The 24,899-nt window shown below is 40.1% G+C and overlaps 1 protein-coding gene, 1 non-coding gene and 1 pseudogene across 3 annotated transcripts in view; 1 reads left to right on the top strand and 2 right to left on the bottom strand.

Moving 5' to 3' along the window:
* Positions 1-24,899, bottom strand: part of LOC120620409 (myocardin-related transcription factor B-like) — a 66,688-nt gene that overhangs the window by 26,458 nt on the left and 15,331 nt on the right. The window contains exons 2-7 of one of the 2 annotated variants that reach the window (XM_039885382.1): positions 22,632-22,697; positions 20,499-20,554; positions 19,306-19,381; positions 15,308-15,469; positions 13,480-13,658; positions 2,703-2,840 (exon numbers count right to left, since the gene is read on the bottom strand). In XM_039885382.1, coding sequence (XP_039741316.1) covers positions 2,703-2,840; positions 13,480-13,658; positions 15,308-15,469; positions 19,306-19,381; positions 20,499-20,554; positions 22,632-22,697 — 677 coding nt within the window. Of the gene's footprint in view, positions 1-2,702; positions 2,841-13,479; positions 13,659-15,307; positions 15,470-17,932; positions 19,201-19,305; positions 19,382-20,498; positions 20,555-22,631; positions 22,698-24,899 lie in introns of those variants that run through there. The other variant, XM_039885383.1, reaches the window with a different exon arrangement.
* Positions 5,599-5,716, bottom strand: LOC120620639 (uncharacterized; annotated as a pseudogene).
* On the top strand, positions 7,154-7,271 carry LOC120620653 (5S ribosomal RNA). Its single transcript, XR_005657946.1, has one exon. It is a non-coding gene; the product is annotated as a 5S ribosomal RNA (ribosomal RNA).

The raw sequence follows: 24,899 nt of genomic DNA, 5'->3' as shown, positions 1-24,899 counted from the left end.
ACAGATTATCTCCTAGTGAAAAGAGGTCATGCAGTAAATATGCAATAGAAAAAGATTAAGTATATTTCACTACAATCGGAATATTTTTTAGTCATTAAAAAAATCTATGGAGAATATACAAAAATAGAAAAACACTTCTAATGAGAATAAAGCAGAATATACAGCTATGCAGTTCTACAGAAAATCCACAAAAAAAGAAAATACTGAGTAATGTGAACAGGAATTTAAAACATTTTTTCAAAATTTTTTACATTTTATTTGGAAAGGGGGTGTGTGAGACCTCATCTTATGATTAAGACTCAGATGGCTTTTTCCTCGGTTCTCCTCCATTTATAAGTTGTCAAATCACTTTCTACTTTTTAGTATTCCTATTATAATTTAATCTGAAAAAAAAAAAGTTCATCGACAAAACAATAAGGTATAGGAGATTATTTCTAAACTGCTTTCAGTAAAATATTCCATAAGACTGAGAAGTACTAAAATATAGTTATTGGTGTTATATTATAAATGTTAATATTGGAAGAATTAGGAAATTAAAAAAATAAATAAAAATAAAGAAGAAAATAAAAATCACCACATTCTGCAGACCAGGCACCATCACTGTTAACATCTCCTTCCAACCCCATGGCCGCCTCTGCTCAGTCGCACCTTGTTCAGCGACTTCCTGTTTTCCTCACAGCATCTCTGCCCAAATGCCATCTGCTGCTTTTGCCCAGCGCTCCATTTAAAATAGAAACGGCTCCCCTCGTCTCCCCAGCAACCCCTAGCCTCGCTCTATCCTTCTCCACCAGTGGCTCCTGTGTTTTGTCGTGCTTACCCCCACTCCTAATGAAGGTGGGGTGCTCTGTGATGTTCTCCTCACTGCTGGCTACTCCTACTGTACCAAGAACAGTGCCTGCCACACAGAAGGTGCTCGATAAGTATCTGCTTGATAAATGAACGATGAATGTGTCTGCTCATTGGAAGTCGCCTGAATTTTCAGGCAGTTAAAACACATCACAATGTCAGAGTGTATTCTTGCCTGCTAAAATCTTCCTGCAGTCTCACAAGACTAATCAATTCCCTGTCATCTGCTTATTTTGTTAACAATAAATTTTGTTTCTAGTCTTTTTGAACTGATCGTAACAATGAATGGGGTCTGGGCTAAGGAGGTTTGACAGTAACTGTTACGTAATGATAAGACGACCCGGCCGCCATCAGAAAGGGGCCTGGTGAAGAGGGAGGGGCCATAAACACAAGATCCGGTATTCCTCACACCAAGTCCGCGGTTACCGCTAGCCAGCACGTGTCTGTTCTCTCGGGAAATGAGGATGGGAAATAGCTTTCCTCAGAGAAGACCGCAGAGAACACACACCTGTCCCTCCCTCCACTGCCCAGTCCTCTGGTCTGGTCACCACTACCCCGAATCCCAATGCCTCGTGCCCTCGAACCAAGGCCTAAAGATCGACACTAGTGAAGAGCGGAACGTCAGAGACTAGGAGAAGCAGAGAATAAACGTTCAGCATCTGCAGGAAAAGCCGGGCTAGCAGTTTCCAAAGCCTCTTTGTACGTGCTCGGGGATGTGGGAAGAGGAGGAAGGAGCTGATTTTATTGGCACGGTCGCCACCTGCCGCCCGCTGGAGTTTCATGCTGCCGGTGCTAAGCGATGGAAGATGGTGAGATACGCTGACGTGTGCCCTGAAGCCACAGACACTCGGCCACACTGACAGAGCCATCCCTCTAGGAAGGACAAGGACAGGCCCAGGGAACAAATGGCGGTGAGGAATATGCACCAGACTAACTGCCTCCAAGGAGTCCTGAGAAGGCAGACAGAGGCTGGGCCGGCATTTGGGAGACGGGGGTCCCTCCTGGCCTTGTCACTTCTTCACGTCTTTGGGCCTCAGTCCCCTCATCTGAAAGGTGATGAGAGGCTCAGCTCGCTCTCTAATGTCCTTTTTTAGTTCTAAAAGCTTGAGATCTGCGTTCTGCTACTTTTGGCAAAAGCCACATCTGAACTGATTAAAGTATTCCTCAGGTTCCCAGCCTTTTATTTAGTTCTAAATACGTTTCAAAGAACTTTAAAAATGCACTATATATTAAATTTTAATCTTCCTTGAGATTTACTTTAACTGAACTGTTTTGACCAAGTAAAATGCAGGGCACAGTGCCACGAATCTGCACTTATCTGAAGAACAAGCTAAGCATGATCGGGCCAAATCTGCTAAATCACAAAAATGTATCTGCTTCCCTAAGACCTTTAACCTATCATGCAATATATCTGGAATACCACTGAGTTTGACCTTGTGTGTAAAGTCTGAAATCACGTTACCAGCAAAGACATCTGTGGATTCAGATTCTCGCGTGCTGTGCTGAAGCAACCCTGCCTTCCTCTCTTCCCGTCTCCCCCGCCTCGGTGGCCTGGGCGGAAGCAGAGCGGGCCCTACGAACAGGACGGCCTGGCACCTCTCTGCTCTGCTCCCGCAGCTTCGTACAGACTGCGTTTTCTGTTCTTCTGTGACTACTGAACGATAGGTCCTCTGTTGGAGGTGGTAGTTTCAAATAGTAAGGCCCGGTCTAGCAAGTCCTCCCACGGCTTTGTTTTCAAGGCTTCAGGCTAAAAGGCAGGCTGGGTGACATGGACACACAGCCTTCGTCCTCTGTGCACAGGGTTACAGGCACAGTCACAAGTACAGACCCAAGCTGGCGTGTACACGGGCACCCACCTTTACCAGTGCTGGCCCAGGCTTCGCTGAGGATGCAGAGTTTGTGGGGAGCACGGGAGCTGTGGGTCTTGTGGGAGGCTGATCCGTAGTGGCAGGACTTTTCAAGAATTCAGGAACTGCTGGAGACACTGAAGTAAACTGGCGGAAAAGGCAGAAAGGGAAGGAATCTGTGAAATCAATGACAGCAATAACAGAAAAAAACAGAATTTTAAGGGAATGATCTCATTAAAAAAAAAGTCCACTAGAAAATAAACAAAAGTATATTATCATGTCCAAGACCCAGATGGAGGAATACCACGCCTTACCTCCGTGAAGCCCCAATGGCAATGGAAAGCTAAAACTACAGAAGGTAAGACTGACTAAATTGTAGTAAGTGTTTTCAGAAATATGGTCAGAACCACCCTTTTCTGGCAGAAAAAAAATCTGAGACTCATGTAAAAATGATCAAAACAACACATGGCATTCATAAGGTGTTCCTGCCACGAGGGTCACAGTAATCCAGGTTAATTCGCATGCCCGACCAACCCCTCTGCCACCCAGGCCCATGCTGGGCAGTGCCTGGTTAGACACCTTCCTCTCCCAGAGGCCTGTCCACCTGCAGTCAGTAACCTAACCGCGCCTTCCCGCTATGTTCCCGCTGCCAACCCAGCTGACTCTCGTCAACCATTTCCCTGTTTCCTGCAACAGGAGAAAAGCTGAAGGATATATTCCGGTAAGACTGACCTGTTTCATCAGCGGTACCCAAGCACTTAAAGCAAGAAGCTAATTTTTACCTGGACCAGAATAAGTAATTACTGAATCTCAATGTGGAGACACATTAACAAAGGAAGCTACAGAAGGCTTTGTTAGTTTTTTATCAGCCACCTCACAACCTATTCCCACCAGCAATCCACTTCAAGGAGATTTTAAGTATTCATTTACTGGAGAGAGGTATTACTACCACAATAACTCAGTTAAATGTTGCCTGTCGATTACTCCTTGGACTTACTATTACCAGCCTTATCTTAAGGGAAAATGTCTCCCTTTATCCTTCTCCGAACAACTCTCGAATTCATTACAACCATCAAAACTGGTTCTCCTGTTGAAGTATTTGGGTTTAAAAATAGCAAACTGTATTTTCCCTCCTTAAAATAAATGACCTGAAAAGTCGGAGAGTTATTAGCAGCAAGAAATATGAAGCTTGGCACATACTAGTTGCTCAATAAATATCTTTTTAATGGGTGAATGGAAATTCCTCGTGGCTTTACTCATGCCAGGCCACACTCACGTCTGCTGGGACTGTGAGTACAGGTGTGAGTGTGCAATCAGCTGTGCGTGCCCATGGCGGCTCTCTCTTCCTGAGGTTTGTTTTCATTCTGCTGTTGATTTCAGCCTTTAAGTAATTATCAGTAACCATAAGTGCTGACAACATAAAAGACTTGACTTTTTAATGATGGCTATACTCAATTTCGTTTTCAAACAGAAACGAAAGGACTTATCCAAAAGTTTTGACACCTATGTTCCAGGCTGACTTTTGCCTCAAATGGCCCTGAGACAGCCGGCTCATCGATGAACCTCTCACATGATTTGGAAGATGGTGGCCAGCTGATCACTGCTTTAAGGGATAGGATTTTACATTGTTTTCCTTTCACGCAGAACATTTTTGGGAAATAAGGATACTTACTCTGGGACGATTTTCACACAGGGAAAAACATTCTTTGGCTATTAAATAATTGGCATCAGAATCAGATATTTGAATTCTGAAATGTATGTATTTCCTTGCAGATAAATTCTGCTAACCTGGCAGGCTATGTGACCATCCCAGCCCCCTGACTGATATGACAGGGACGATGCATTCGAGAGCAGTCAGTGTCAATAATCCGAATGTGGCGCTGACTGTAATATTTATGAAGATGTTGTGCCTATATTGCTAGGCCCCGACTAGCTGGCTTCTGCCCTGACTACTGCCACGCCCATCTTAAGAGCTCTTCTGGCATTTCAGTGTGACCTGGCTACCCAGAAATCCGGACTCCAGCAGAACACAAGAATAACGTGGGTTGCTTCTCCCTGTGGTTACTGTGAATGCTGCTGCTATGCACATGGGTGTACAGGTGCCCGCTCAAGTCCCTGCTTTTGATTCTTTGGGGCGTATACGTAGAAGTGGATTTTCTGGGTCACGTGCTAATTCCATCTTTAACTTTTGAGGAACTGCCGTACCGTTTTCTATAGTGATTGCACCATTTCCCCATCCCACCAGCAGTGTGCAAGGGTTTCGGTTTCTCCTCATCCTTGATGACTCTTGTTAATTCATGCTATTTTGATAGTTGCCAGTTTAGTGGTGTGAGTTGAGATGGTGGTTTTGATTTGCTTTTTTATTTTTTAGCAATTTAATGATGCTGAGCATCTTTTCATGTTTTTATTGGCCATTTCTTTATCTTCTCTGGAGAAATGTCTATTCTAGTCCTTTGCCCATTTTTTAATTAGGATTTTTTTTGTTGTTGTGGATTCCTTTATATATTCTGGGTATTAACCCTTTATCAGATAGATGATTTGTAAGTATTTCCTCCCATTCTGTGGGTTGCTTTTTATTCTGTTAATAGTGTCCTTTTATGCACAGTTTTTAATTTTGATGTAGCCTAATTATCTATTTTTTCTTTTGTTGCCTTGGTGTAATAACTAAGAAATCATTGCCAAATCCAATGTCATAAAGCATTCCTATATGTTTTCTTCTAAGGGTTTTATAGTTTTAGCTCATATTTAGGTCTTTGTCCATTTTGAGTTAATCTTCATATATGGTGTTAGGTAAGGGCCCAATTTTTTTTTTTTTTAGGCGAGGCAACCCTTGTTTGACCTCACAGATTGCAAGGACCTTGTCAGCTTACAATCCCTTATTTTTTTAAATTTTTTTTATTTTTTACGCCTACAGCACCTGGTCTTCCTAGAGGTCTCCTATCCAAGTACTAACCAGGCCCAACCCTGCTTAGCTTCTCAGATCAGACGGAATTGGGCTTGTTCAGGGTGGCATGGCCATAGACAATAAGGGTCTAATTTCATTCTTTTGCTTGTGGATACCCAGTTTTCTCAACACCATTTATTGAAAAAACTGTCCCTTCCCTACTGAGGGCCTTGGCACCCTTGTCAAAATGTTTTAAACCTATAAATGAAGACTTATTTCTCTCTATTCTATTCCACTGGTCTGTATCTGTCTTTATGCCAGAACCACACTGCTTTGATTACCGTAGCTCTGTAGTAAGTTTTGAAATCAGGAAGTGTGACATCTCCAACTTTGTTCTTTTTCAAGACTGTTTTGGCTATCTGGGGTCCCTTGAGAGTCCATATAAATTTTAGGATGAATTTTCCTATTTCTGTAAAACATCGTCATTGGGATTTGGTAAGAATTGCACTGAATCTGTAGATTGGGAGTACTGACACTTTAGTAATGAATACTAAGTTTTCTAATCCATGAACATGGGATGTCTTCTCATTTATGTGTTAGATTTTCTGTAGTGACTCCTTTCTCATTTCCTTTAGATATTTCCTTTGTGGTTACTATGGGGGTTAAATATAACATCGTAAAGGTATGACATCTACCTTATATTAACACCAACTTCATTTACATACAAAAACTACTTCTTTACAGCTACGTCCTCCACTTTATATTACTGATGCCACAAGTTACATCATTATATACTGCGTAGTCATTAACAGATCATTTTTCTGTGCATTTGTTGCTTAAATCCTGTAGAAAATAAAAAGTGGAGTTATAAAATAAATTACACCCAGGTGTCTGTGGGTCTGCAGTCTCTCTGTTTCACATGTCACGGCTCCTGTCGTTGCCTGCCATGGCTGAGAGCCTGCAAGCCAAACCACGTGCTTTTACCTGTCTGACTTCTGAGTCAGACAAGACAGAAACCCATGGACAGGCCAGAAGGCTGCAAACAAGTTGTGTTCTGCCCCTTCCATCTCGAGGTGGGGAGCTGGGTATTGGGCTGCTGCTTTGTGACAACCTGCCAGGGAGGGTGGGCAAGGGTGAGTAAAAACACCATGACATTTTCTACTTTTTTCTTGACTGGGTATTTTTTTGGTTGGTAGAGGTCACTGACTGGTTTCCAGAGCTCTTATAAAGTTATTTTAGTCAGTCTGTAGTTTATTTAATGTTTCTATGGGACGACAAGGGCTTGGTCCTTCCTATTCTGCCACTGTTGACATACATTTTCTTTTAGAGTGAGATTTCCTATTACTTGTGAGACAGTGTTAAGCATGCAGATGCATGCATAAAAATCTAAATGTGAAGCTATTTAGTACCTCTGATTTTTAATAGTTCGATTATAACTAATACTACGACAACTAAAATAATGCCACAAAGCAGAGGGGCAATCACTCAGAGTATCACCGATCTACTCTAACCACGAATGAATCTATTGCTTTTGGTAGTAACTTCAAGGAACGGTCAATATAAAAATGTTATTAATGTCTACGGCTATGCCACCCTGAACGCGCCCGATCTCGTCTGATCTCGGAAGTTAAGCAGGGTCGGGCCTGGTTAATACTTGGATGGGAGACCACCTAGGATACCAGGTGCTGTAGGCAATAAAGAAAAATGTTATTAATACTTTAGATCGACTTTGAAAAACCCTAGAGCTGATGTCCACCTCACTTAAACACAGTCCTCTTTCTGAAGCTGCCACACAGTGTTTACTATACTATAGTTTCTGGAATCAGGCAGAATGTCCATTACAACCTTGGTGTAACCCTGTTGGTGATTCACGAGTTAGTCAAAGCGACTGTGAGGGGCCAGAATGTGGCAGCATCGTAACTATTAGAGAACTGCTATTATTCGTTTTTGGTAACTGAGTTATGACACTTCGGTAAACTGTATAGTTGAGGAAATGATGTTATGTATATTTAAGTAACACACGTAACAGCTGTCACTCTGAGTCGTACAAGGATGACAGAGTAATGTGTTAAGTCTTAAGGAAACAGTCTTAAGGAAAATCTCAAACTGTTGGTCTAATGAGAACAAAGTCATTAGTTCAAACCCTGTGTGGGCTAAACAGACGCTGTTTTCAAGACACCTGCTCCAGGTGACACATAGAACAAGTAGCTCAGCACTGGGCTCCAGTAAGAGCTCGGCAATGTTAGCCATTAGTTTTTAATCATCTCAATTATGTTCAATAAACATTTATTTATTTACGAATAAATCTAAAAGGTGTGTTCTGCAGAATGCACTGGTTTTGGCACTTTCCTGTTGGTCACAAGGGAAATAGGAATTGGGATGGAACACAAGTTCACTGTTAAGGCTGGAAACAAACTCGAAATCTCAGTATTAGCAGTGGAGTCCTCTTGATATGGTATAAAAAGCATGACTGAAGAGGTAACAACAGAAAGTACAGTCGGTATCTTTGATATCCTATTCAGGCTTTTACTGATAAGTATTTGTAATAAAAGTTAGTATAATTCTGATTATTTAGTATGTGAGTGCACGGCTAACCTATGAGACCTTGCTCATCCTCACTGTTAGCTTAAACCTCAGGTTTCTGTATCATTAGGCTAAAGGTCCCTTGATACAAAGTGAAAAAGCAGGTAGTGGACAGTCTCCCAGGTTCTCCTGAGTTCGTCTTCCTGAAAACATGTAGCAACCAAGAGACTGGTTCGCTTTCAGCACAATTTCAAACTCAGCGCAGGCTCCGTCCTCACAGCGCGGGCCTGAAGGTGAACACAGACCCTGCTGGACCACGCTTCCAGGTAAACACCCGTGTGTTTATAAAAAGTGACCAGCGAGGTGGCTTCAGAAATTGCTCAGAGAAAGGAGTCTTCAGATTAAAAGAGCCCTCGTAACACCCTTGGTACTACATGGGGCTCTTCTTAATTTTCTGCACTTTCCATTGTTCAAGCATAAAATAAGCTGAGCCCCAATATGTGATGCGTGTTTCATTAACATTATGGCAAATTCCTTTCCAGCTATACTTGGATCAGAATTGAAAAGACAAGAGAAAGGTCCAAGGAAAAGGCCACACAGAAATATATATTTCAAAGAATTTTTTCACCATTAGAAGTCACGTTCGGAAGGAAGGACATGGTGGTGCATTGTACTGTCCATGTCGCAAGATCATTAGCATTCTAGCACTGGGATTGCAAGACAAGTGCTTAGAAAACTCCGTTCTTTACCTAGATATTATGTTACTTTTTTGGTAAGGAATGTTTCTTTTATTTGAATAATTTCCTGTGGGACTTAATCCTCTGGTATTTGTGTGTTCTGAAAAGAATTAAGGTGACTCTATGTCCTAAGACATTTTGGAATAAAGCAGAGCATTAAGAAATTTTGAGGCTAATTTTCTCTCGACTATTTATCTGAAAATATGATTTTGAAAGAACCTAAAAGAAATTCTGTACACTGGCCTTGAACTTTTATTAGGCCAAGCATTAAAAAAATTTAACAGGAAAATTAGAAAAAATGTATTTAAGCCATAGGATTAAACATGTAGTATGAAATGATACTTAATCAACATACGAAAAAAACTTGGTTAAGGTTTTCGGCATAGCTCAAAGTATGGTCAAAGTACGGTCAGTGGACCTTTGTTACCTGCCTGTGACAAGTACAGGAAATATTACAGAAATTTGATGTCACTCCACTATTTTTACTGTATTTTACAAGAGGATCAGTCCACAATGCATTGGAAATTAAACAAACTAAAAATACACACTCACCAGTCCCTTCCCTACAGGCGATGTGAGGACTAATGGTCCCTGGTAAATAAACTCACTATCGAACTCTTACATTGAGTTTCCATGTTAAAGATTAAAACCTGAGAATCTCAGAGAACACCCTACAAACAAGACGTGTATGCTGCCCTTTCATTGCCTTTGCTTTGTAAGAACTATTATAATAACAGTGACGAGACTGACTTTTTTTTTGCGGGAAGGAGATACAATGATATCTAAAGCAAGCAACAGTATATCGCAGAGAGAATCTCCCAGGGATTTTTATTCACTAAAGCAACAAGCACTTGCTGTGCTTGGACCCTGTGAGTTCAGTATGAAGTTATTAAGATAAAATGAGGGGATGTCCTGCCCTCTGGAAGCTGATATCTAATGAGAAGCAATGTTTTAGGTACTTTCCCCTTAAATGACAATTGTGAAAGTAATTATATTTAGGGAGAAAATATACATTTTTTGTATCAAGTGAGATTCTTGGACAAATTCTATAAATACTGGATAACAGTGAAAATAACTAAAGTGCAACATTTGCCAAAACAAAACCTAATTATCACTTCTAGATGACGTAAAAATCTCAGACCTTACAGGCGTCATAACGTTTGCCTCTGTAGTTGACTTAAATGAAACCGACAACAAACTGACAACATCCTCACAATCCTGCGTGGAGGAGTACCTTTCTTCGACATCAATACAACACAGTTAACAGGGAGATGCTTCTTTAATTGCATGAATAAAAGTATAATAATAAAGAGTGTTTGTCAGATTCCTTACTTACAAACACTAAAACGTAATACAAGGGAGTTTACCGAAGGACACAATTAAGAAAGCTCAGGTGTGTGGTGCAGAAGCGGAGTGACAGGTGAGGCTGTGGCGAGCCCTGTGTGTCCTGGGTTCTCTTCCCCAAAGGGCGGTGGGGCGCGGTGGGAGGGACCACTGCAATGCCTGGCCCGCAGGGGACAGCGGGCAGTACCGGTCTGCACATGGGGTCGTGAACCGGGCACTGCAGTGGGGATGACCCGAGGCTCAAGTGTGCACTGCACCGACAATAAACAGACCGTATTTATTCTTCAAGAAACACTGCTGTGCCTCTTTTCCTTCAAGGAACCCTGGAATGCCAGCCCCCTGGGTGGGACTGCCTCTGGTTAAACTTTCTCACTTACGAACTTAGCTGGAGACCAAGTTTCAAGACCAAAGAAACACCTAACAGTACAAGCAATGCTGGGAAAAGGAGAAGGCCCATCTCTTACACAGGTGGAATTGTCACGAAGCCATTACCAGGTAGACGGTGACAGAAATTTTGTCACTAAAAGCTAAGGCCATGCTAACAGCGGTCTGATATCCTGACCTCTTCGGACAGAAGCAGAGAACAACCAACCCACATGGATGAGAAGAACTGTTTTTTAAGGGTATTTACTTGCATACTTGACATTCTTTTTAGCCCTATTTTTAAAGCTCAAAACCAGGGCGCAGCAAACACGTGAGAACACAGTAGGGGCTGGTCTCCCTTGCTCTCCCTCCTTTCAGACCGTGCGTGGGCTGGTCACTGACCCTCGTCCTTCTTCCAGGCCAGGTTCCAGCGAAGCCGAGGGGGTGGTCACTCTCGCCCCACAAACTGCACCAAGAGAACATGAACTGCAGCTGCCCTTGGACTCCGGGGCGGGAGAGCTCTGCCGGCAGGTAGGAGCGCACAGTATGGCAGCGCAGTCCTCGCACTCATGCTACTGGCTTCCAGCCAGCGCCGACCGAGCCCATCCTCTGTACCAGGCCCTGCACTAGGTGTGCAGGACACACTCGTGCACGCACACTACACACTACCTAGGTCTTGTCTGAGTCAAAGCCCCTGTCCTCATAGGCTCATAAGGCACAGACACAATAAAGAAGCTACTGTATTTCAGATCACGGGTGATAAGTGCAAGGAAGAAAATGAAGCCGACGGACCCAGTCACTAACAAATTGACATTCCTGAATGGAAAGAAATGCTGTGAGAACACACACACACACTTTTAGTTCTGCACCTCTCTGAACCCAGGCCTCCCCTGGTGTGAGGGTTCAGGCAAGTAAATGCTAAACTGCTTTCCAACTCAGAATTTGATGATACTCAGCTTTTATAAGAGTATTTTCTACTGAACTTGACCAATCTCATTAAGTAGTTCAATAGTTTTGACTTCAAAATAACAAAATCCAATTAAAATTTCAGCAAGTCAAGAACACCATAAGGAGAGATTAAAAAAACAGCAAATTATGTGCAGCATAAGAGTTTTTATAAAACCAAAAGAAACACAAACACCTATGGAAAACGAAGACATTTGAATTTCCAATGCAATTATCAAAAATATTTATTAGATTCCTTTGCATGCACTAGACTAGTCCCAATACAATCTGACACATAATAGGTGCTCATTAAATATCTGTTGAACAAATGAATTCAATCTAACCAAAATCAAGGAGGCTATTAAAACATTCGAATCTGCAGGGTTTAAAGTAGTGATATTACTGACTTGTGGCAAAGGCAGTGACTGGAAATCTGTATTACCCTCCCGAAGGTGGTTAAAGTGCTTGTCTTTTGCCTACCAAAGGTCCAAGTCCATTCTGATATCTGGTAACTATCCAAACAAATAACGAGACTAGTGTCTAACAAAAACCAGAGTGTAGCAAATACGTGAGAATACAATCGAGGCTCTTATTATTGCGTGTCAGAAGAGTGAAATACAGGAAACGACTCCACATAACCAACAATAGGGAACTGATTAAAATAGATACATTATCTAAGTTCAACTGAATACGATGTAGCAATTAAAATGATACAAATATACATTTATTGACGAGGGACTATACCAAACTAAAAATTTCTGTGCATTAAAGGACACTGTCAATAGAGTGAAAAGGTGACACATGGAATGGGAGAAAATATCTGCGAAACATACGTTTGATAAGAGGTTAATATCCAGAATATATGAAGAATTACAACTCAACAACAAAAAAACAAATAACCTGATTTTTTTTTAAATGGGCAAAGGACTTGAATAGACATTTCTCCAAAGATAATATACAAATGTCCAACAAGCACATGAGAGGGTACTCAACATCACTAACCATCAGAGAAGTGAAAACCGAAACCGCAGTTAGACATGACCTCACACCATGGAATGTCTACTATCAAAAGAACATAAACTAACAAGTGTCAGCAAGGATGTGGAGAAACTGGGACCCTTGTGCACTGATGGGAGCATGAAATGGCACAACCACTATGGGGGCCAGTACGGAGGCTCCTCAACGAATTAAAAATAGAATGACCGCATGACTCAGCACCCCCACTTTTGGTACATGCTCCAAAAAACTGAAAGCACGGTCTCAAAGAGATATTTCCACACCCATGTACACAGCACCGTTACCCACAACAGCCAAGAGATGGAAGAAACCCAATGTCTCTGACAAGTGGGTAAACAAAATGTGGTATATCCATACAACAGCATGATTCAGCCTTCAAAGTAAAGGAGCTACTGCCACATGCTACAACATGAACGAACTTTGAGGACATTATGCTAAGTGAAATAAGACAGTCATAAACGACAGATACTGTGAGCCCACTTACATGAGATACCTAAAGTGGTCAAATTCACAGAGACAAATATAATGGTTGCCAGCGCCTGGGTAAAGAGGGAGCTAGGAGCTGTTCAGTGGGTATAGTTTCAATTTTGCAAGACAAAAGTTCTGGAGATTATTGCACAACAGTGTGAGTATGCTTAACACTACTGAACCGTACAGTTTAAAATGGTAAAGATTAAAAAAAAGCTGGATTTTATGGTATGTGAATTATGTCCCCCAAAAATTATGTGAAAAAATTTAAAAAGTGTATTGCAAAACTGTAAGATAAAAATGTGTATACAGAACAGAAATAAAATGTAAGAATCTACTGAAAAATGTTAACAGTGGCTAGATTACAGATGAAAAACTTTTATTTTCCCACATTTTCAAACTTTTCTAGTGAGAATGTATCGATACATAAAATAAAGATATATACTTGATATGTAAAAAACAAGGCACTTTCTCTATTTAGGGGTAAACACAAGGAAGGCGATACCTGGGCTGGAGTGTTCGTGGTCACAGGAGACGGCGACTCACTGACTTTGGGCTCACTGGGGGATGCGGCTGACCCTTGCGACTCCTGGCTGGCGGGCTGGTCCGGAGATAAAGCATCACTGCTGTCTTCATCAAATGAGAAATCACCCTGAGTCTGTGGATAGTCTTCCTTCCCAACACCTAAAGAAAGAAATGATTCTTAATTTATCTTGGCCTTGGAATACCAGGCTTAAAATGAAAAAGGAAGAGAAACATTGTTTTTTTAATAAAAACTTAACCTGTTTAAAAAAAAAAAAAAAGACCATCACGTACTACCCAAGGGAAGAGCACACCACTCCCCACGATGAGCGCTTGGAGAAAAGAAATCAAACCCAAGTCAGATCAAGCCTCTGGACCCAACTACCAGCTACAGGAAGTACAGGAGACAAGAACATAAAATCTGGGATGTGGAAATGCTAAAGAACAAAACACGTCCATTTACCAACAAATAAATAGTGAGAAAAGAAAGGAGGGAGAGCCACCGAAAGAATAAGACGGAAGAGGTCCATCAAGCCAAAGGTGATGTGTGGACCTTGTCTGGATCCCGACTTGAAATCCAGCTGGTACAAACACATTGAGGTACTGGGAAATGGGGCTTCGACGGGGAATCCTGCTTAGTCCCACCTCGTGGGGCGGCCAGATACACCGACGCCTTACTTCTGGGGGCTGAGTGGATCACAGGTGACTGCACCACTCAGAATTACTGACGTTGCCCAAGACTGAAACTCGTGCTCATGCAAAATAAAAAGTCCCCATGAGTGATGAAACTACCATAGTTTAAATAGGATATTAACTTTTAAAAATTGCTGGCTGAATAAGCGGCATTGTTCTGGAATTTTTTTTCCTGCTAAGGCCACACCAAAAGAAATGGGGTGGGAGGCGGGGTGGACTTTAGTAACTGAGATGATGAGAGCGACACAGAATGGACAGATGCTGCTCTTCTTAATGAGTGCGCCCACACTCGTCTGCTCTTCACCTTGCCGAACTGGCACTGAACAAGCTATTTTTCTCTTTATCTTTCCTGGAAGTACACAGAATGAAAATAATGAAAAGCCTGTAAGAATTTTAAACAAAACAACAGAAACTAAACAGTATAATACAGTAAGTTTAACTTAGAAAACATGATCATGAAATCAGAACTTAAAGATCGAAACCTCAGATGTTAAGAATCTGTGTCAACTGGTTAGTGATGCTGGTCTCACAACAAATAACACACAGCTGGCCCTCTGCATATACGGGTTCTGCACCCTCAGATTCAAATGCTCCCAGATCGAAAATATTTGATAAAAGTTACGTTGCTGCTGACATGTACTACCTAGTTAGGTTGCATCTGTACTGGACAAGTATAGACATTTTTTCTTGTCATGAATCCCTAAACAACACAGTGTAACAAATGTTTACATAGGTATTATAAGTACTCTAGAGAAGACTTAAGGTACACAGGAAGATGTGCGTAGGTCACATGCAAATACTACGCCATTTTAAATGCGAGACTTGGGACTTGGGTGTCCTCCAGTTTGGTATCTCTAGGGGGTCCTGGAACTAAGCCTCCGTGGGTACCGAGAGACTTGTGCGTGCGCGTGTGTGTATGTGTATGTATATGTATATATATATATAGATAGATAGACAGAGATATAGATATATAGATATATCTCAGTAATAATGGGAATCGGCACCAATTTAATTTCTAACTCACCCGGAAAGCCATACCCATGATTGGTGCTGGCCTTTTTAACTACATTTGTTTTGATCTAAAACTTCCCAGAACATGGTGAACTTGAGAGGCTTGCCTATAATCGCTTCCTTAACACTGGAGTCCACAGGCAGGATGTTCTTCTCCACCAGCTCCATGGGGCCGGGGCGCTGTGCGATCTTCTCGTTCAGATCGTCCGCCAGGCGAGCTCTTTTCAGCTTCATCTGAGTGGCCTGCAGGGATGGCTCTGCAAATGTTTCTGAAAGAAGAAACACAGTTCTAACCATCACTTGAATTCCCATCTCTATTCCATAATGCTATTTCAGGCCAACTAATTTAAATCGGTTTAAGCATATTTGTGTGTTCTCAAGATATTTATGGCAAGAGAAAAATGACTGTTAAAGCATGCTCCAGTATACAGTTTATATTTTTAGTTCTGGGTAGCTTTATATATTGTCTATATTGTCAATATGCATGCCCTCTGACTCAAATGAACATGAATTCAAGTGAAAAATGGGGTACTGCAACTGTTCATTTATGACAGGAGGGTCATATTCACAATTATTAGGTACTGGAGACACAGAGGATGCACAAGACAGACGTGGTCTATGGCTCAAGATCTGTTTTAGATCTGGCTACATTAAAAAGTCAGATCCTACGAGGGGAGGCTCGTATCTTAGGATATAAGCTTCTCTGCAGGAGTCAATGGGAAGACCTACAAATCATATTGTAACAGACTCCAACACCATAATTAAGAATTTGGGTTTATTTCTGAATATGTAACCTTGTGTCTGATAAGAATATTCACTCGCCGTACACAGTAATTAACAGTCACACAGAAGCATCGACTCATCTGCTTACAAATGCACAAAGTTGTACAACAGATGTGAAACTGCTATAAATGTAACTTGCTCATTTGCATAATTCTGTCAATTATTTGTGTTTATGGTAACTCATTAACTTCATTACACTGTTCTAAATAATGTTTATAATTGATTTAAAATAATGATGAGGTGTTAACCCAAAATTCTGAAAGTTGCTTGCTTCTTAAATTATACAGTAAGTCTTCTAATGAAATTCCCCACAAGTATTCTCAGGATTAACTGATGTTCTTCATTTTGCAGGTAAAATGTCCTGACTGAAGCCTAAGGCTCACTGAAAGCCATGGCCAGTAAACTACTCACCAGCACATCTGAGTACAGGTGACCTTCAAACAACCTGGGGGTTAGGGGTGCCAACTCCCCACATAGTCGAAAATCCACCTATAAGCTTTGATTTCCCCTAAACTTAACCACTAACAGCTTACTGCTGACCGGAAGCCCTGCTGATAACACACTTGAGTCACGCATAGTTTATGCCTATGTGTCACATACTGTATTCTTACAATAAAGTAAGCTACTGAAAAGAAAAATGCTATTAAGAAAAACATGAGGAAGAGAAAATACATTTATAGTATTTATTGAAAAAGAGCTCATATAAGTGGATCTGCACAGTTCAAGGGCCAGCATAGGGTACTTCTCTCTACCAGCTGAGTCACACGTTTGCCAAAGCCAACCTTGACTGCCTGCAAAATAGTTCATACCTGCTGGGATTGCTCCTGTCAATGCGTAATTAACTAAATGTTATGGGGAAATGATAAACTTCAAAAATACAATTATTATTTCTTGGAAACCTAAGTTAAATGCTTTCAAACAACTTGATAAAGATGAGTCATTAAAAAAAATCAATCACTGTCAAATTAAGGCTACTAACAACTAAAAGATTTGGGAAAATCTAGGATTTTTAAAGTCAAATTGCTTTTCAAGTGTCTTTAAGTTTTGTTCCACTAAATGGAAATCGCAGATGATGTACAAATACTGCTTTATGCAAAGAAGATGTGAGCTCCATTCATTGAAGCCTTTCCCAAAGCAAAGGCCCTAGCCCTCGGTCAGAACTTTGGCAGATAAATACACATTTCGATATGTTAAAATAACAGGTTTGGTCATCTCATTTTTATAATTTTCCTATGTAACGGTGGCCTCAGCCTTGTTAGACAAAACACTTCTAAGCACACAGGAAGATGACAGGCGGGGAGAGTTAGATCACGCAAACCACTCGTAGGCTGATACTTAACGCTTCTGTTAAGATCTCGCTGGGAGAGTCTTCTGCCTTTCTGCTCTCACTCACTGACACCATCCAGTGATATCAGGAATGTTTAGAAGGAAAATACTCCAAAAGTAAATAGCCAGAGGCTGGCATTTTGCTATGTTTCTGTTTGTTCTCTTATTGCTTCCTCATCTCCATGAGGCTGAGGCTGGATTTCAGCGGCTGAACTTCAGAAAATAATTTATACTTCTGCCTCCCAAACAACCAGTCTGATCAAAATTGGATTAATGTTAAAATAAGTTAAAGTAAGTTAAAATGGTTCTAAGATATTTAAAAACTCAAACGTGATACATTCTTCCTTCAATAATCCCAGCTTGAGAAGGGATGTCCTCAAAACATCACTTACAGTTCATTCACATACACAGTTAGGTTTTTAAACCTTGGGTAGCCTTCTTTTTTAAAAAAAAGTATGATTCCTTTTGATAGTTAAGTGTATTTGCCTTAGTTTTAATCACATTAATAAAGCCTGTTATAATTAGAAGGCAAGTGAAAACAGACAGCATTATTCCTACAAAACTGTCCCTTACGGGTCAAGATATTTTCAGGCATAGAAGGAGCCATTTACCTAGTTACTTACCAGTAAATCTGTTTCTTTGAAGATCCACTTATCCCTCACAGCTGGCAGCTGCTCCTACCCTACCACTGGAGTTCTGGAAAAGCTTTTTCAGTCCAGTGAACTTCTGAGGACATAACCCAAATTAGAGAAAGCCGTAAACTTCTCACCTCCTGCCCTGTTGATGTGAGGATGGTCACATCAACACAGAGTCTCTGTATTGGAAGAGGCCTCACTTCGAGTTATAGACAAGCCTGATGCTCGGAACGTCTTTACAGCACCCTTCAGGTGCTGTCAGCCTGTTTACACCTCTCACAATCTGGAAGCCATTGCTTTTGCCCGTTTATTATCTGTAAGCTTCACGAAGGCAGGCATCCGTCTGGCTCACCTGGGCTTCCGGTGCAGACACTGGCCAATGAATGAACACCTCAGATAAGAGTGACCATATTGCTTCCAAAATATTTTATTTTTGGACATGTCTGGTCTTTAGGATATTGTTCCTTTCATTGAGCTACAATTTAATACTTCATAATGCCAACACAATTCTAATACTAACTCTATCATTAGGCCAGAGGGAACAATTCTAATCTTCTTTCTACCTGATAACTGTCTCTAAATGTGTGAGGCATTTTCAGACTCTTCTGTATGTTCTCAAGGTTTGACACACTCAGGACTATCACAGGGTCAAGTTTTTGTCTTGCCCAATAAATTGGTCAGAGAAGCAGAACAATGCAAGAAAATGTAACTCAGGGAATAATGGTGGAGAAACCAGCTTTCAAGAATGCTTTTTTTTTTTTTTTTTTTTGAAAGAAAAACATACTGGCCTGAGCCTTGTGTCTCACCAAAAATGGAACAGAGCTGTCCCTCCACGCTTCACAGGTGATGAGGCTAGCTCATCGAGAAAATCCGGTGGGCCTAGAGGGTGGTGGTTCTGGTAATGGTCAGATCGAGTTGGACTGTTGTGTGTAAGTAGCAACAAAGGAAAAATGCTGGGTGTGGGCACCATGCCAGGTAGGCATAACAGGGCCCAAGCAGCTTGAAATCTAGGGTTAGACTTGTGGTTGTCATACCCTTTATGACTTAAGGAGTGGGCACAGGTTCCCTCACTAGTGGAGGAGTCCTCTGGACCAAAGCTGTTTTTCCAGAACAGTATGGGAGGGACACCTACGGCACCAGCTGGAGGGGAAGAGCCAGTCGTCAGCTGGTTATTTGGAGAAGCAAACCTTCCCCACGTATCTAACATAATATTTAACTGCGTCTTCACGTTGCTATCCAATGTGGAGGATGTCAGCCTGTGGGGTAAAAAGTTATTAAAATGGGAATAAACAGAAATGGTGACATTCTCACTTCTTCTCTTGAGAAAAACGCAGCAAAATACGTAGAAATAAAACCTTCACCTTCTAGAATGTGCATCCTGACAAGCTCAGAGCGGTCCGGTCGGCTCCGGATCTTGTGCTTCAAAAAGTTTTCAGTCTTTAAAAAAAAAAAAAAAAAAAGTCTTACCATAAATTGTTGATGACTTACTGTGGTTTTATATATTTTTTTCTCTCAAGGTACTCCATTTAAATAAATTGATACCCTTTTGGTCATGATTTTGAGAGGAAGAAAAGAATAGATATTAGTACTTTGAGAGACTATTATCCAATACATGATTTAAATTCCAGCCTTCAAAACTGTACAGGGCTTTGACGTCCATACTGGTACAAAGCAAGCACTTTGTAGGCTTTTATTTTAAAACTTCAGAAAGGCAAAGGCTCATAATTTTGAAGCTGAGTTTTGAATAGACATAGGATTTTGAACATTTAAGTATCTAAAATCCATAAAATCTAGACATCGGGTCAAGTAAAAATTCACCTAGATAACAGATTTCCTAAAAATTATCATGTACTGTCTTTGATGAGTTCATATCCTTGATCATATTTTCTTATTCAGAACTGTACTCAACTCCAAACAATAAGACTTGAAAATGAGTTTTACATCTTACAAGACTCTAAGAGATCATCATTATATCCTGGGAAAATTCTTATGGAATTTTTGGAACATGCTTTTCATAACACGTGATAGAAGTTTTCCCTAAAACAAAAAGAATAAATGGTACTTTTTAAAGAAAAAGAATAAACATCAATTTGCTGTGCAGCTATGATAGAGTCAATTCAAAGAATAAAGCAGAGTTGAACGCAGCAATATTCCTTATTCACCCACATGGTCAAATGCACAGGTAACACAGACTCAAGGATCTGGTGTCAGCACCTCACTGGGGCTGCGGTCTCCCAGGGTAACAAAGGGCAGAATTACTCTGTTATTATTCTAGGAACTGTGGTTATGCTCTGAAAGCAAGAAAGTGAAGAGTGTGATTTGTCTTTTGTACAAAGCGAGTTACTAGTTTTAAAAGAACAAAATTTGAATGTCACTTATATCCTACAAACCTCCAAGATAAAACTGCTCCAGAATACATTACTCTATGTGCCATGTGTCCTGAAAAGGCACTGTATTTTCTCTCCTGGCATATCTAGGAGTAAGACTGCTATTTGTCCACAGGTACTTTAAAATAAAAGAGAGAAGTAGAGCATTTTAAACTGAGATTTCTTACTCTGGCTCGTTCCAAGCTTTTTATCTGCTCATGGAATGCGGCTGGGCTCTTCAAAGCTGTGAGAGGAAAAGAAATCATTCCCATGGTAAAAACAGAGAAGTTAATGCTTCAGGCAAACGTTACAGTGTATCTTGTTGATGCTCCTTCTTAATCTTATAGTTCCCATCTACAGTTCCATTTATTTACTAGTTCTTTTAGATCTATAGAATTTGGAACCTTAAGTGTCTCAGAATTGAAATTATGAATTTCACAAATAAAACGGTGAACATTTAAAACAGAGCTGTAAAAATAATGACAATGTAAATATCAGATCCGACTAGTTCCAACCAATAATAGTTGGAGCAAATTACCACCCTCAAGGGAACTGTTAGACCATTCCTTCGCAGGTCTTTGCTCTGTATGGGAAAGGCCTAAATGTCCTCAGGATATTTAACTTCGAGTGCCCTAACCTTGACCATGAGGACACTCTGCACCCCACAGTGTCCTCCATGCCTCACAAACCCACGTTACCATTTACTGAGAACCACGATGGGCTTAGCCCTGTGCTCTGTGGTGGTCAGAGTTAAATCTGTTGATCATCACAAGGACCGAGCATGGCAGGCATTCGCCTCAGTGCAGATGAAAGGCTCAAGGGGTTAAATGAAGTCTTGAAGTCTTATAGCTAGATGAGGGTCAAAGTGGGATTTGAATCTAGAATTCTGAATTTGAAGGGTTCATGCTCTTTCTGCCAAACCATACACGAATCACTCTAAAGACAGTGATTCTGTAATACCTTAACTGCTGGTACGTTAACTATTCCAGAATCCCAGAGTGAGGGTCAGTGGTGTTTACTAAAACATCACCTACTACAGCATTTCTATCACTTATTTTTGCAAAATCTTGTGTATATCCACCATTGTCTGATAACATCCTGCAATTATGACATTGGGCGGGCAGATGACGTGGATGGGATATAAGACTACTTGGGCCGTCGTTTCCCAAATGTGACCAGTCATGTCTTGGTAGCATTATTATTGTCAGCTCTGGTACTTGAAGCATTACAAAGACTCCCAGCAGGCCAGCCCAAGCAGGTTTGGCTAGGGACCAGCTTCCAAAAGCAGACTACAGCTGGCTTAGCAATGGTGTTAAACATCATAATTTCATTTTCCTATTTGATCAATCCTGTTCATAGGCAAGAATGCAGTGGTGGAGAACTCTGGCAGATTATCAAACCAGCTTTGACTCTGTCACAATGCTAGCTTTAAAATATTTAGATACTCCAGTAATAGGAGTCCAGAAATAAAAGTTTCATTGGAAAAATCTATTGCAGAGAAAAACTATTCCTTATCATTAAGCAAAAAAAAAGTTAGTATTAGTGATTCAGAATACTGGGAAGCATAAATGTATTTTGCAATTCCTTCCTAGTTTTTTAAAGCCAAATAAGTTACCTCTTAGAGAAATCAATTTTTAGACAAAAATTCAAATAAATAATAATAATGGCCTACAAAAAACCACCATTCTTCCCCCATAAAACATAAAACCATTTTCCAAACTTGGTGATTAAAGGTAAAGAAGACAACATGGACAAATATTCTAAAATTAATCAACTTCCAAAAATGAAGGACTCAAGCTTAGAGATAATTGGAGAAAAATCTGTATTTGGGCAAGAATGATTTTATTAATTACAAATAACGTTTATTAGTCCTGTAACTTAGGCACATTTAATATTATAGCTGATAGTATAGCATTAAAGACCATCACTTTGAAAAATAAAGTAGGAAAAAAAAAGAAAAATAAAGTAGAACAAAATCTTGAATGATTTTTATCATGTTACTTCTGCAAGTCTAAGTAATATTGGATCCACTGTGTAGAGCGATTACTTCAATTATTTTAAAATAAAACAAATGTTGCAGTTTGAAGTAAGAACTGATGTTAGCTGAATTACAGTTTTAAAGGTGTTCTTCGTGTGATATAAATGCAAGTCAATCTTTTAAGCAGCATGTGGTTTTCAAATGTGTTTTAAATGAAGCCGTGTTTTTCCTTATAAACTCTTTTGGTATTGAATATTGATTAAATGGCTCCAACTGAAAGTAGAGTGTGATACAGGTTCTTCTCGGTACATGTCCATATTGTTACATCACACTTAAACCTTACGTGGCATGATGCCCTGGTCCACTAGTTGTTCTCTCGTCCTCCTTTGTTGCAGCCTCAGCTGGAGCACTGTGAAAAGGAAATAATCACCATTAGAGTTTAGAGGCAACTGTAGGAGCCAACTTATGCAGTTCCAGAGGAGACATAACTAAGCTTTACAAAACATCTTCTAGGTCAAAACTGAATGAGGGTACCGCCTGGCACCACCCAACTTCTGAAATGAAAATCGGTTTGTGATGTCTGCCTGTTCGGTCAACTCAGAAGTTCTCAGAATATTTTTGTTTAATTAAATAACAATCTTCATTTGATGAATAACGCTAAGTATTTTTTGTTTAAATACAATCACATAGTACTTGGCAAATAAACAAAAATAATTAGCTTTTACATTGTCTTATTTGTAGGAAACGTGAAATTCCTTGATCTTCCTTTAGCTTTTTTTAAAAAACGAGTTATAGCAAAAATGTATTTTAATGAAAGATTGACTTATTTGAAGAATCTTACTCCATCTGGAACAAACTGTAAATAGCTTTAATGAAGGTCAACTGCATAATGAATATTAGACCTATGAGATACTGCTAATGACACAAGGGAACATTTCTAAATTAAGAACTTAAAGTTTAATAATCTTTGCACAAACAAAACACATCTCATTCTACAAGTTCTAAGAAAGTTACAATTCGATTGACACCATATCATTTTAGTTTAAAAAAATAAATTGTTAGAACTTATAGAAAACACAGTATCCATCACGAAATAGAGAAATCCAGTTTGCAAAATTTAGTAAAAATAAAAACTTCCCCTAGATTTCTAAGGAGATTCCTTTTATAGCATCTTTATATTTTTATCGGGAAGACGAGCTTATTTCAAAAGAAAGGAATACATGAAGTAACTTTGAAAAATATTTTCCTTGGTTTACTTCATATTCAATTTTAAGTTTTCATTTTTATTTTTATTTCAAATCTTGGAAGGAAAACCAAGGTTAGGATTATTAAGGGTCTGCTTAAGGGTTGTCGATATGCAAAAAAGAGAAAAAAATTCCCTATGTGTATTTTTTACATGGTAGAGAAGACCGAGGATTTTCTAGTAAGGGGGTGACAGCTCGAACAGGAGGCTGGTTCGAACCGATCCGGTACCTAGGCTCGAATGCAGTGCACGTGGCGGCTCCTACTTGCAATAAGCCCCCAAGACTCGAGGCGACACAGGCCTGTGGCCCTCATACCCTTTGTGTTTTGCTTGCCCTTGTGCTGACTCCAGAGCAAAGTGCAATCTTAGATATACTTCAAAAAAAAAAAGCTAGACTGTAAAATAGCTTTTAAACATATTTTCTTATTCACTGCTAGATATATCATCCTTTATTAAATACTGAAAAAAAATTTTGCTACTTTTGGGGGCCATAGGATCACAATTTCATGACATCCCATTTAGAACTGAAACAACTGACATAAGATTCTATTACTCAGAGCAAAAGAAAATTTTAATGAGTCAAAAATATATGCACACGTTTCTCATATTAAAATGTTTCGTGATACTTTGAATCAATTATGCTCTAACACAAAGATCTCTTCCCTGATAATTTACAGTTTATTGAGGATAGCATGTTCCCACTGTACTTTACTAGGAACAAAAATAACCAAGGAGTTGACTTGTGGATCTGATAGTACCCGAACGCCTGCATACTCTGACACTCTTCCAAGAATGTTAATGTTTGTCTGAATTAAGATGGTCATATTCAAGCGGTAAAATCCCAGGAAAAGGAATACTGAGAGGAAAAAATGATCAGGACAACCTCTAACTCAAAGGCTGACACTTCTGGAACATGGTGGTCCGTGTCTGTTGGAGAATCTCTAATAGTATCTTTCCTTTCTCCCAAGGGAGTCTTCAAAGGAAAGAGTAAAATAGAAAGGATAATGAAAACATCAACAGCCCCTTTCTTTGGTTTAAAACAAACAAAGCACTATACTTGTGAGACAGAAGTATCAAACGCAATATGTGCTTTTGGGAGATGGCACCTTGGAATGATGGATACATTTGCAACAACTTGATTTGCAAACCAACAGTGATGACGATGGCTAGTCTTGAAGCATCTCTTGATTCTCCATTGGACAGCTATCCTCATGCCTCCTGACAGCAGCCCTGTCAGCTATATCACCTTTGATTAGAAATCGCACCTTCACGTTGATGTGCAAAGGTATCTCCTACCTCGAGGGTAACACACAAAATGAATGTTTGTCACCAAACACCAATTGTTAAAATAAAACAAACATTAAAAAA

Source organism: Pteropus medius, unplaced genomic scaffold (assembly GCF_902729225.1).
Source record: "Pteropus medius unplaced genomic scaffold, Ma_sr-lr_union100, whole genome shotgun sequence".
NCBI classification, from domain to species: domain Eukaryota; kingdom Metazoa; phylum Chordata; class Mammalia; order Chiroptera; family Pteropodidae; genus Pteropus; species Pteropus medius.
This window is presented reverse-complemented; position numbering and strand designations above follow the sequence as displayed.